The sequence below is a fragment of the Corapipo altera genome, unplaced genomic scaffold, assembly GCF_003945725.1.
Source record: "Corapipo altera isolate COAL_440 unplaced genomic scaffold, ASM394572v1 61286, whole genome shotgun sequence".
NCBI lineage: Eukaryota > Metazoa > Chordata > Aves > Passeriformes > Pipridae > Corapipo > Corapipo altera.
This window is the reverse complement of record NW_020884907.1, coordinates 2,836,364-2,849,574: the sequence shown is the minus strand read 5'-3', so window position 1 is coordinate 2,849,574 and position 13,211 is coordinate 2,836,364. Positions and strand designations below refer to the sequence as shown.

The 13,211-nt window shown below is 38.0% G+C and overlaps 1 protein-coding gene across 1 annotated transcript in view; it reads right to left on the bottom strand.

Annotated features, from left to right (window-relative positions):
* Nucleotides 1-5,500: 5,500 nt before the first annotated feature.
* The window catches only part of SRFBP1 (serum response factor binding protein 1), a 69,602-nt gene continuing 61,891 nt past the window's right edge, over nt 5,501-13,211 (bottom strand). The window contains 4 exon segments of the mRNA XM_027652594.1: nt 5,501-6,342; nt 7,067-7,104; nt 7,528-8,269; nt 9,149-9,230. Coding sequence (XP_027508395.1) covers nt 6,155-6,342; nt 7,067-7,104; nt 7,528-8,269; nt 9,149-9,230 — 1,050 coding nt within the window. The 3' untranslated portion in view covers nt 5,501-6,154.

Below are 13,211 nucleotides of genomic sequence, written 5' to 3'. Positions count from 1 at the left end.
TACTTGTCGAAGTATTATACTTACTGTATAGGCCAGATCGATCTCTCTATGAGATTTAAGGTTGTTATATCTATAGGAAAACAAGGAAGACTTTGTTGTGCTGACATGGTCTCAGAAAAAAAGTCACAAGTTAGAAACAAGAAAGAAAAATTACTCCTCACACTGCACAAAGGATTAACATGTGAAGGCTAAACAGGACAAGGCATCTGGTTCATCTGGATACAGGATTTCCTTACCATATTGTCTGCCTCTGTAAAAGCAGGAACTCGGAAATCACTTTCAGAATTTCTGCTCCAAAAATTATACTTTCATGGGAAGAACACTTGAACAGTACATGGTAGAAAGTCTATGTACTCTAGAAAATTGACTAACACATTAAATATGCAATTACTCAAAAAATATTTTATCCTGTTATTTACATTCTCTGAGTACAGACTGATGTCCTGCTGCCTCTTCACTCTGTATGCTAAACTGATGAAATGGTCCGAGCTGTGAAGCATCTCTTGTCCCTTCACTGAGGGACTAATACAGAAAAGCATACTTAAATATCAACTAATGGTACTCTTGGTTTCGAGTAAATGGAGACAAAACCAATGTAATATCTTTTAAGATTTATAAAATAAATGTAGAAATATTTTAGATATGAACCACTTTGAGTAATGTTTCTATAATTTATTTTAAAAAAATTGTTCCTATTCTACTACTTATTAGAACTGAGAGCTTCAAATTGAGAATTTCTTCAAGTACTATTCCTAGAACATAAAATCTGGTGTGGATCAAAATCTGTGCAAATACAAAAATGCAGTAAAAAACGCATACAATAATTGCAGAAAGTATATTCAAATCTGTTGAAAATAAAGCATGTCCTAGTTCCAAAATATCTTCTACGGACTATTCTGCTATCTCATTTTCACATTAGATCACCCGTCTAGTATCACAAAATGATCTATCACCAGTACACATTTACAAAGCAGCTCAACACATTTGGTGAAGAAAGTATCGCTGTAACTGAATTTTCATTCAAGTCCTCTTTCTCCTGATCTAATCATTCCATAAAAACTGATGTAAGAAATATTTATGCCTGTTCAGAAGCCTTCAAGCTGCTGCTATCAACAGTACACCTTTTTTTAAAAAAAAAAAAAAACCCACCAAATTTAAACTAGTAATGACCATCTTAAAAGACACTGAAAAATAAGAGATTGCTTTGCTGATAATTCTGAAGTGAAAAATTGTGCACCTGAAGCAGCCTAGTAGTATCCAACAGAAGGTACCTGGCTGAAGACATTTCTTTTGTGGTATGGTACTGAACTGGAAAGCATGGCTCAACATTTTTAAATCTAATCATCACAGAATGAAAAAACTTTCCACATCGCTATAAAAATAAATTGGTAGTACTTTGTGAGAAGTCTCTGTCTAAACAGTACTACAGATAAATGAGTTATGTTAAAGTCACGTATATACTCAACATGTTATGTTGTTACAATGAACATAATGTTGATAAACTTTATCAACAACCTCCAGGCAAGTTCATTGGGTTTATCAGTTCACAAATAAATTGCCCAGTTACATGTAAAAAATATTATCAAGTCTCCACCATCACTACTCCTTTGTACAGTGTATTAAGGCTGTGATCCAGGTGAGTCACTAAGTATCAACTAAAAGTAGTAGTAACCCATTAAAATATGAAGCAATGCCAGTAACCTAATCTCTCTTCTCTCATTCACATTTAGTGTATGTTATCTTTTTTCTTTTCTTTAAAATAAGAGCTCAGAAGTGTTTTTGAAGACAAAAAAAAGAGATGTTTTGATAAGTCAGGCTTCGTTCAGGAAGAATTCTGTGGCCATGAATTACAGTTGTAATAATGCAGTAAGAAACTTGCTCAAGTGCCAGGATAAACTAACGCTCCTAGATCTCTAAGCATACGCAAAAAAGCATTTTAGAACATAAGCTTCTTAGCATCTTGGACTTTTTCCAAACTGCAATCATTAACTTTTTGATCTTTAATGTGAATAACTCTTAAAATAGGGTCTATCTGCTAAAAGAAAGGTAAGCTGCCCATGAAAAATAGCTGAAAACATCTACCAAAAGTAATTTTCCTTGCCTTTGACTGGAACCAGAGAAGTCTATGGCATTCAGCTAGAATTTATTTACTTATTTTATTTAAAGCATTAAGGGTTAACATCTGCATCTGGAAATCTCAAAGTTTGTATATAACAGGTAAATGCATGGCTTTTTCTATGAAATACAATCCTTCACTATAAAACCACAGTACACATGCTTCTGTGTTTTATTTTGATGCTTCTGGCCTTAAATATTGTTGCATATATTATAGTGAGAATAACAGCAAAAAAATGCACTGGAAAATGGAAGTTTTTTTGAATTTCGCATTTCTCTGAGAGGCAATACCATTCAAGAAAGTATCACATACACTGACATTTGCTCAAGATCCAGAAAAGAAAGCCTAAGTGGGGCAAAACATGCCTAGATTCTCATACAAAAATGGACGAACTGGGATGTTTAGTCTTCAAGAACTTAACATAGGATGGGAGAATGGGTCTGTTTTTATACAAATCTATCTGAGACTAGATCATGGTCAGCATTTTATCTTTCTACCTGCATTTAGCAAAATAAACAACTCTAGGTAAGTCCAACCATAATTCAATTCCTAAAATAATTCCATTCCTCCTTGTAGCCTATTTATTCCATTCTTCCTTGTAGCCTGTTTTATACTTGGAAATCTGTGCTCATTGTCTGGATGTTACTGCCTATCTACATATTTGGAGACCAGAGAATACCATTGTGATATTTGCTGGCACTTTAGGGAAAAAAATCCCTGAACACCCATTAAGATATAAAGCCTGCAGGAGAAGGAGTCAGAGGTGGCCATATCAGTAACAGAGTAACATAACATTAAAAAAACTGAAGTTGTTCCTGACATTTGACTCTAATGTCATCACAAGTGGAATACTCTGAGGTATTAAAGAATGACTACGTTTTAGACAACTTCCAGTACCTGCCCTGTGGTCAGGAATAGATATGGTAGGAATAGACTTCTAAACATAATTTAGTTCAAACCCACTGACCAAGCACCCACCTTGAAACGGCTACCCAGGAGTAACTCAGTCAAGTTCTGAATGCCTCCGAGGATAGAGACTCCACAATCTTTCTTGGGCATCTGTGTACTGGGGAGCCCAGAACTAGACCTGATGCCTTAAGCCCCTAATGGTTTTTAATTTTTCTAATATTGGTAAGCCTTATAAGTTTTATAAGTAGATTCTAAAAGCAGCAACCCTCCCTCCTTTGTCCCTTGTCCCTTATCCCTTTCCCTCTAGCATCCTTGTTTACACATTCCTTAACCCTCTTACCCCATTCTATGCTCCCTACATCAATCCTACTCCTGAAATAAGTAAAAATGTTTAGTCTTTTGTCAAGGCAAGGCCTAGATTGTTGGCAGAACAGCATATCAGGGCCTAAACCACAGAACACGGTCGAAAACTGGGTAACTATGTACCCTTTGTGCTCTGAGGGAGATGAAGGTGGGATGAATAGGGGGTCCCGAAATGCACCCCAGACCCATTTTAAGGGGGTGGACCCGGGGCGGACCAGAGTAAAGGCCACAGGGTGGACACATCTGGGATTGGATGGATGGTATTATAAAATGTAACCTCTCGGGCACAGGGGCGGGCGTCCTGTAACATCTTAGCCTTGGCAAATAAACCCTTTCTTATCTCACCCCTAATTAACTGCTCTGGAGATTTTTTCAGCACCTAAATCCCATGGTAACAATCCAAGACTTCAGAAGCGGCCTGATCTGTGCTTAATACAGGGTAAGAATCACATCTCTCATACTGCTGGCTACGCTCTTTCTAATGCAGACCAGAAGGCTGTTGGGCTCCTTTGACAAGACATAGAAAAATATTGTTTTTCGTCAGACTGTAATATGTAGGAAGGCCTTCAACACGTTAAGGGATTACATATTCTACAAGTTTGCATAGACTTAAGAGCAGAAAATCTGCAGAAAGGAAATCCATAGGGGATTATTAAACACAACAATCTACAGTATCACAAAATGTCCTGGAGCTGTAAAACTAGAAGCTTGAAGATATGGATGTTGCATGATGTATGACTGTGTGCTCCCTCTATCCTATGCTTAAAACATCCCTTTTTGACTGCTTTTCAAGATACTAGGCTAGATGGTCCTTTGGTCTGATGCAGGACTTTCCTTAGGTATGTAGTGGGTTGACCCTGGCCAGATGCCAGGTACCCACTAAAGCCACTCTCTCATTCTCCCTCTGCAACTGGACAGAGGACGGAAAATAAACCAGCTAAGGCTTCATAAGTTGAGATAACAGCTGGGAGAAGTCAGATACTTATTACCTTCACAGGCAAAACAGACTCAAAGTGGGGATAGTACTTAAATTTATTACTAATAGCATAAGAGCCAAAGAGTGAGAAATAAAACTCTGTTTAAAAACACCTTTCCCCCACCTCTCCTTCCACATTCTCCCTCCTCCCCCCAGCAGTGCAGGGGGACAGGGAATGGGGGTTACAGTCAGTTGTTGTTTCTGCTGCTGCTCAGAGAGAGGAGTCCTTCCCCTGCTCCTGTGGGGTCCCTCCCAAGGGAGACAGTCCTTGATGGACCTCTCCAGTGTGAGTCCATCCCTCGGGCAGCAGTTCTTCCCAAACTGCTGTCCCGTGGGTCACTCCTCCATGGGGTGCAGTCCTTCATGAATGAGCTGTACTGACGTGGGTCCCCCACAGGGGAACGAGTCCTACCCAGGAAAAACCTGCTCCAGCGTGGGCTTCCCTCTCCATGGGTTGCAGGTCTCCAGCAGGACCCTGCTCCATCCTGGGCCTCCCACGGGGTCACAGCCTCCTTCATGCATCCACCTGCTCCAGCATGGGCTCCTCCATGGGCTGCAGGGGCACAGCTCCGGCACCTGGAGCACCTCCTGCCCCTCCTTCTGCACTGACCTTGGTGTCTACATCGTTGTTCCCGTGTTCTCACTCCGCTCTTCCCGGGCTGGAATTCTTTCTGCGCAACAACCTTCTGTTCTTAAACATGTTATCACAGAGGCGTTACTGTTACTCCTAATTGGTTCGGCCTTGGCTAGTGGCAGGAAGTCCACCCTGGAGCCAGCTGGCATTGGCTCCATGGGACAGGGGAAGCTTCTAGTAGCTTCTAACAGAAGCCACCCTGGCAGCCCCTCCCGCTACCAAGACCCAGCCACAGAAACCCACTATAAGACATTACAAAATGCTGTATGAATAGTACAGTGTATTATCTTATACCCACTAGAGTCATTTACCAAATTTCTGAATTAACTTGATTATGTAAGATAACTATAATTAAATAAACACTGCTAAAAATTAATTACAAGTTCAGAACTCATTTCAATTAAGTAGTATGAAAACCACTTGAAGAAAAATTCAATGAACCTTTTATGTCACAGCCCAATCAAATGAACTCTCAATGTCAGACAGGCACTTAAAAGTCAAATGTTTCTTAATGTACAAAGACCCTTTAATTTTTCATATTCTTTCACAAAGTACAAGCCGCACATGATAAAGGACCTCTGTAACTACCAGAACAAAGTATTAAAGACACTCTTTTGGTTTTTCAAATTGGCAGTATAATCAGAGGACAGAGATCACAGTTTAAAAGGACAATATTTAATTGATCTCCAGAAATTTTCATATCATGCTTACAGGTGATCAGCTTTTCCAGCTACTTGATACATTCACAAATTTTTGAGGTCTGTTCAAGTTCAAGAATCTCTTACTTTTCCTCAGTTGAGATTTATTTGACAATCCAAATCCACATATTAAATACATTTTTACATTAAAAAAAAAAAAGCTCCAAAGAATCTGTAGTATTCCTATAGGGCAAAAATGATGTTCCTAAAAACCATTAATTTGTTAGAGTGTATTTCATAAACGGGGGCACTACGCAATGGAACTTACGAACCACATGGCCATTACATTAATCCACAGACAGTACACAGAATAAACGAAGCAATCTTGATTATTCTAAGACGGTAAGATATAGCAGTTGCAGTTTTATAGGCTGCAAAGGATATGGACAGTAAAACAAAAATGTTCAAACAGCAGTTGCAAAAATCTTTTTTTTTTAAAACCCTAGTTTATATATAATCTAGTCATCAAATTTAATCTTTTTTCCCTGGAATGCTGTAATTTGAGACACTTGCTCTTTGCGTCTCCTGCTTGCTTCCCATGAAGGATGAAGAGGCTGCTCCAAACATGCTTTCTTATTGTCACATTTAATACCTGAAGCTTTTGCAAATGGTTGCTTCTTCAGCTGTGGTTCACTTTTAAGAAAACCTGTGCAAGTACAAACCAAAGCATTAACTACATCATGAACTTTCATAAATATATGCAAACTAGTCTAGGATTGCAGATATTTTCAAAAATTTAATAATAACCCATGGGGAACACAGTCATCTGAATATTCACAGCAAGATTTCGTCATCTTGCAGCCCAGTAAATTGCCATTCAGTGGACTGCAGATAATTAAGATTTATTATTACAGACCACACTCAAAATTTGTGTAGACAAATATTCAGCACAGTCTAAACTTTTTTCTTCACAATAAACCAATGAGATATTACACAATATAACTCAATATGACTGAAATTATATCCTCGATCAAATGAATTCCAAAATGGTATCATATAGTACAAATGGAATAAAATACTACATTTTCAGGAGCTACTGGAGGAATTACTTAAGAGACAAGGTACTAGGTACATATCAAAATCTGTACCTTTACCTGTGCACAAGTAAAACTAACTGCTTGACAGATGGAAAAGCCCTTTCCTCTGTAAACCGTACTTTAAGTATTTCTAATACTAAAACAATAGAAAAGTGCAGATAATATCCATGATTAAAATGAAAACTCAACAATTTGACCATTTTAACAACAAATGTTAAAATATGTTCCACAAATTTGAAAAGAAAAAAAGTACAGTTTATCATAACTGCAGAGGCAACAAAATCTCAAGATAATTTTTACTCTTGTAATTTTACCAGGTTAAGTAATACATACCTGTTCTTCCATTTTTGAGTGGCTGGTCTTTAGGATTTCTAAAAATAAAAAGAGAATTTAGGATTTTTCATAAAATTTGTAAGATTACAAACACCTGTGAATAAAGAATCATTACCACCAAAACACCCATGCAATAACTTTTCAAGCTTATCGTGCAAGCCCCTTAAATGCTGTTTCACCTTTGTTAATAAAGAATTAGAAATAGAAGTGTTCCGAAGTGACTGAATTTGGATGCAGGTGTAGTTAGGAATCCTATGTATACATCAGTGCTAATATTAATCTGAAAAATACTTAATGTCAAGAAAGTGCAAGACGACTGACAGGTAGTTTCTGTGAACATGTTCTAAGCTTTAACGAGCTCAAATTCTCTTTGTTTGGTAAGGACTACTGAAAATCACAACAATTTCCATTACTGAGAAGGAGGGAAGGAATGCAGAACATAACGTGGGGAAAAGGTTTACCTTTTTCTGGCTTGAGATTTCTGATTAGAGGTCGACAAGGAACTGCAGAACTCTGATTCTAGCCTGATTGCTTTTGCAGGTGGCTTTCTTTCTTCCATGATCAAATCTTGTCCTGTCCCAGGAACTATGCTCTTTTCTTTCTTCACTACATTTTTCTGAAGTCTATCTTTATCTTTTGTTGAAGAAGGATTAGTTACTGCTGCCGTCTTTTTCTTTCTTTTTACTTTGCCAATGAAGAAATCATCACTGCTGTCACTGTCAGAATCTGATGACTCGTTATAAAACCTTTCTTCAGTACTATCATCGAAGTATTCCTTTTCACTAGGATGCTCCTGGTCACTATCACCAATTTTCTCTATTATTGCATTTAATTTGTTGATACTCGTATTTTCTTTTCTTTTTTGATAGCTACGTTTTTTTTCTGTTTTGTTCTCAGTGAGTATTTGCATTTCTACTGCCTGAAATGAAGATTCTTCTGGAGTATATGCTCTCTCCATTTCCAAAGTTTTCTGCTCAGATGCACTCTCACAAAGTTCTTCAGCCACCCTGTCAGTCTCTATTTTCATACTCAGTTTTGTTTTGTGTCCACATCCTTGCTGTTTTTGAGCTAGTTTAGGAGCTTGGTCATCCAAGTTGCTATTGAAATATTGTGCTGCTTTAGGCTGTTCTTCTGACTTAGCCTGTTTCAAAGGAGTGGCTTTGTCTGGGTTCTTTCTTGCATCCTTAAAAGCTTTTACAGCAGCTGGGCAAGGGGCAGAGGAAATATTTTGTTTCAGCTACATGTCAATTTATAGAAGCTATTTTTATATAATAAAACATTTTTGCAAGTTAAATATGTTGTTTTGAGTAAGCATATTTTGAATGTCCTTATCAATCATTTACTGAACACATGGGGCAAGACCATAGAGTACAGTATCAACAAAAGAGAGAAAAAGAAATTATTATCAATGAAATACAATATGAAACTTGGGTTTAACTGTGAACTTTAAGCAAATAATCTGCACCTGATAATCATGTTCACTTAGGGCATTACTTCGAGTGCAAAACTGCAAACTAATAATAAATTGCACATATATAATTGAGTATTTGATATGCTCTGTTATTAATCAAGTAACTTTGTGACATTATTACTAGGACTTGACTCTTTTTATCATCAATTTTAGGTAGAAAATTTCAGTTTCAAGAGAACAAGAGAGAACCTAAAAAACCAGGAAAGACATCCTAAAGATTCTGGGGACAGTTTTTGAGGAAGATTTAGAAAGTAATTTGTAAAACCTTTTAGTTGCCTTTGGAAACCCAGCTGTAATGATCCTTTTACATTCCCATTTAATTCAAAAATATTCCATTACATTCATTTGATTTTTAGAGTTCTCATTATAAACCCTGTTCATTCAATATCCTGTTTGTTCTTAAATGCCATATTGCATACAGTCACATATGAGACCACTTCAACCAACGTAAATGAGTACAAGTTTGTGGCACTTGGTTCACTGCAGCTAGTTACGGTAACTATAGAAGCTTTTAGTTCTTGGGGTTTTTTTGTTTGTGCCAGAAATATACAGGAACAAAGTACCACATCAGTAAGCTACTGAAGTAATAAACAAGTTAAAATATTTCATACCTTTAAGTTCAACAAATCTGGGCTTTAAGGTTGGATGTGTTGCAAGTCGTGCCATCGCTCGCTCAGTTGCAGTACAGTTTGGCTATACAAGAAAAATTCAAGGGCATGAAGTCAATAGAATGGTGATTACTTACAGGAGTCTGTTTCGGTTATGCTACAATGCATATTAATGTGATTCTGCACCATGAACTGAACAAGAGGAAAGCTTATGATACTGTAATAATTTTATTTTGCTGTATTACCATCATTCTAAATGCAGAAAAATCTGACTGTCTAACCATGACAGAAACATAACAGACATGTAGATCATATGATATTTCTCAGGTATTGCATAGGGATAACATGACACATCTTTTAGTGCTAGCACGCTGATTTTACATTTACTATTTCTTACACATGAAAAGCAAATTCATGAACCCACTGAATAAAAGACATCATATTGGTAGAAGGCATCTGCTTGAAGAAATACAGCAGATTGCAAGAAGTGCAGTAGGGATGTCATAAAATTTGGCAAAATGACATAGCAGGAATGCATTAAATGTGGTTGAGATGCAAGGTCTAACTTGACCATAAAGACTAATAACCTTGAATTTGATGCAGTAGAATATTGGAACTGCACCAATTGATTCAAAGAAGAAATCTGATCTTGCTTTAATTTTAAGGAAAAAAAAGGGAAAAGAAGGAATTCCTTCCTTTCTGACTTTCCCTTTTATATCTTGGAAATAATGTACGACACTTTGTAAAAGCTCTCATTTTCAGGTTCCTGTCTTCTTGTTAGCACTCTCCTTGAAGAACAAAATGAGAGATACCTAAGACTTCAAAAGGCAGCTTTGTCTTCTGGGTTTTTGTTTGTTTGTGGGGGCTTTCTGTTTGTTTGATTTTAATGGAGGAAAATGAGGTGTAATACATTTGTAAAAAACAAATTTAGCAGGAAGATTTCTTAAAGCCTGCTTTGGGAGAGAGTAGATGAGACACAAATTTCTCCCTTCCTCCTAGTGGCTCTGTAATGGATACATGTTTAAATTGTTACTATCTGTGATTTGAGCTATATGCTACAGGAAGTTTCACAGCAGAAGCCACCCAAATCAACAGATGATAATACTTGTAAAGAACGAGGCAAGTGCCCTGTGACCCAATCTGTACTGATTTTGGTGCCCATCAACTCAAGAAAATCTGTTGCCTCTCCTGTCCTCAGCAGCCACCGCAACAGATGGAGCCCAAGCCACAGGTGTGTAACTGATAGAGAATAAGGGATGGAGGTACTGGCTCTGCCCTAGGATGGAGTTAACATTCTCCATAGCTGGCAAGATGGTGCTGTGCTTTGGATCTCTGACTAAAACATCTTAATGTTGGTAACACACCAATATTTTAGTCATTGATGAGCAGTGCTTGCACTGTATCAAGGCCTTCTGTTTCTCGCTCTGCCCTCCCAACACGCAGGCGGGGAGTGGACAAGAGGTTGGAAAGGAAACACACCTGGTACAGCTGATCCACCTGGACCAAAAGGACATTCCATTCCATATCAAGTTGTGCTTAGCAATAAAAGTTTGAGGTAAGGAAAAGGAATGGGGGAATGTGTGGGGTCATGGTATTTGTCTTCCCAAGTAACCTTTTAGCGGAGTGAAGCCCTGCTGTCTGGGTTGTGGCTAAACATTTGCCTGTTGAAGGGAAATAGCAAACAAAATCCTTATTCTCTTTTGCTTGCACATACAGTTTTGATTCACTTATTGAACTGTCTTTATCTGAAGATAGAGTTTTTCTCACTTTTTCTCACTGGATGCTATCCCCATCTTGCAGGGGAGGTGAGTGAGCAGTTGTTGGGTGCTTAGCTGCTGGCTGGGGTCAAATCACCACAACACAAACCCTACCTAATACAACAGCAATGCACATTTAACATAGCTGACTGAATTCACATAAGAGTGTTCAGTGGTAAATGTTACTTGTTTGTGTGTATCTGCTCTTTCAGCAGAATCATGTGACTCAGAGTATAAACAATTATATATTCATTGCATAAAGACAAATGGACACTTCCCACCAACTACTAGAGCAGGAGAGTCAGTTTCAGTGCTTTGGTCTGAAGGAAACAGAGCACAAGAAAGCAGTACAATTACAGCAGTCAGTACTTCTAAATGCAGAAATATTTAATTGGTTTGCAAAATGTAAATCTTATTCCTCAACCAATGCAAAGTAAATCCCATTTTGTATTTCTTTTGCCATAGTTTTATACAAAATATACTTTAGGCACTTCAGAGTATATTTCATGTTTGAAGTGCAGAGCATCTGGGATTTCTAGCACTTTCCTTTTCCTTCAAGTCTCTGTTACTACAACATTAGTTCTCTAGGCCAAGAAAAAACTGGAAAAATCTTTTCTCTGAACACTGTCTATAGAACTATGAACACAGGTCAGAGCAGACAGGACAAATGATGGGTCCATTTCCAAGGGCCACAGACTGGCTTACTTTCAGGCTAGCCTAGGTCTGAGAACTTGAAATCTGAATTCTAATCCCCATGTGACAATGTTGCATGCTGACACCAGATTCTTGGGATAGAGAGCTCACATTTCTGAAGATCATATGTTATTTTCTTTGGAGATTTTTCTATAGCTGGAAAATCTATTTCTGAACTTAATTAATACACTTTTCCCCTCAGTTACTTCCTGTGGGTTTTGAAAGAATATACCATGAAGTTCAGAAAGCAGCAGCAGCTTCTGTGCAACATCTGGTGTCCTTTAATTCAAATATTTATAGAAAGGGTTTAAGCATGTACAGGCCAATCCATATGGAATAACCACATTTTTCCCTTATAGCAAAATACTTCACAAACACAATTCACACTGATAGACAGTAGCTAACAAACAATATGGCATTCACATTCTTTAAGATTTCCCATTTTTCTGTGTAGTTTGTTTTGGGTTTTTTTTGGCGTAGGCAATGCTCAATTTATTTTTCCTCAAGTAATTTCCAGTATATAAAACCTTATAGAAACATAGAGAATAGAGAAAATAAAGGAAAAATGTCAACTGTCTTTACAAGCAAGAATACCCTCTCCCCACTTCTGCTGCCCCCTTTATGTTTAATTATATACTAGAATTGTACACTTTTATTCTGACATATGCTTGCTACTTTTTGTACTGTGTTGCACTACTTATTTTTTTATGCAAGAATGTGCTAGTACTTTCTATACGGACACTCTCCCTCCTTCAGTGCAACTGAGGTGCTGCAAAGTGAACAAAGAAATGGAGCAGTACATAGTCACACTTCTTATTGAGAAGTTGTAAGTTACTGTGATGGTTTTGGCTGGGGTAGAGTTAATTCTCTTCACAGTGGGTTGTATGGGGCTGTGTTTTGGATTTATGCTGAACACAGGGTTGACAGTACAGAGATGTTTTTTGTTATTGCTGAGCAGTGCTTACACAGAGCCAAGGCCTTTTGTGCTTTTCATATTGCCACACTGGTGAGGAAGCTGGGGCTGCATGGGAGGTTGACAGGAGAGATAGCTGGGACAGGTGACTCAAATTGACCAAAGGGATATTCCAGGCCATATGTCATCATGCTCAGTGTATAAATCCGTGGGGAAGAAGGGTAGATGTTTAGAGTGAAGATGTTTGTCTTCCCAAGTAACTGTTACATGTGATGGGGCCAGCGCCCTCCTGGAGAGGCAGAACACCTGCCTGCCTATGGGAAACAGTGAATTAATTCCTTGTTTTGCTTTACTTGTGTGCACGGCTTTTGCTTTCCCTATTAAACTGACTTTGTCTCAACCCATGAGTATTATGGCTTTTACCCTTCCAATTCTCTTCCCAAGTATCCTGCTGGTGGGGGAGTGAACGAGCAGCTGCCTGGGTTTGGCTCTGGCTGGGGTGAAACCACGACAGTTAAATACAAAACCACCTGAAAGTCAGTCTCCTCAATCTTTTTATCTTGGTAAGTATTTCCATATATAATATTGAAACTGTCTATCATCACTGACGTCATGCATGCCCCATATAAGGGAGACAAACTCTGCACCAAGTGGCAATGACTGGGAATAGAATGGACATTACAAGCTTGCTAAGATAAAAGCA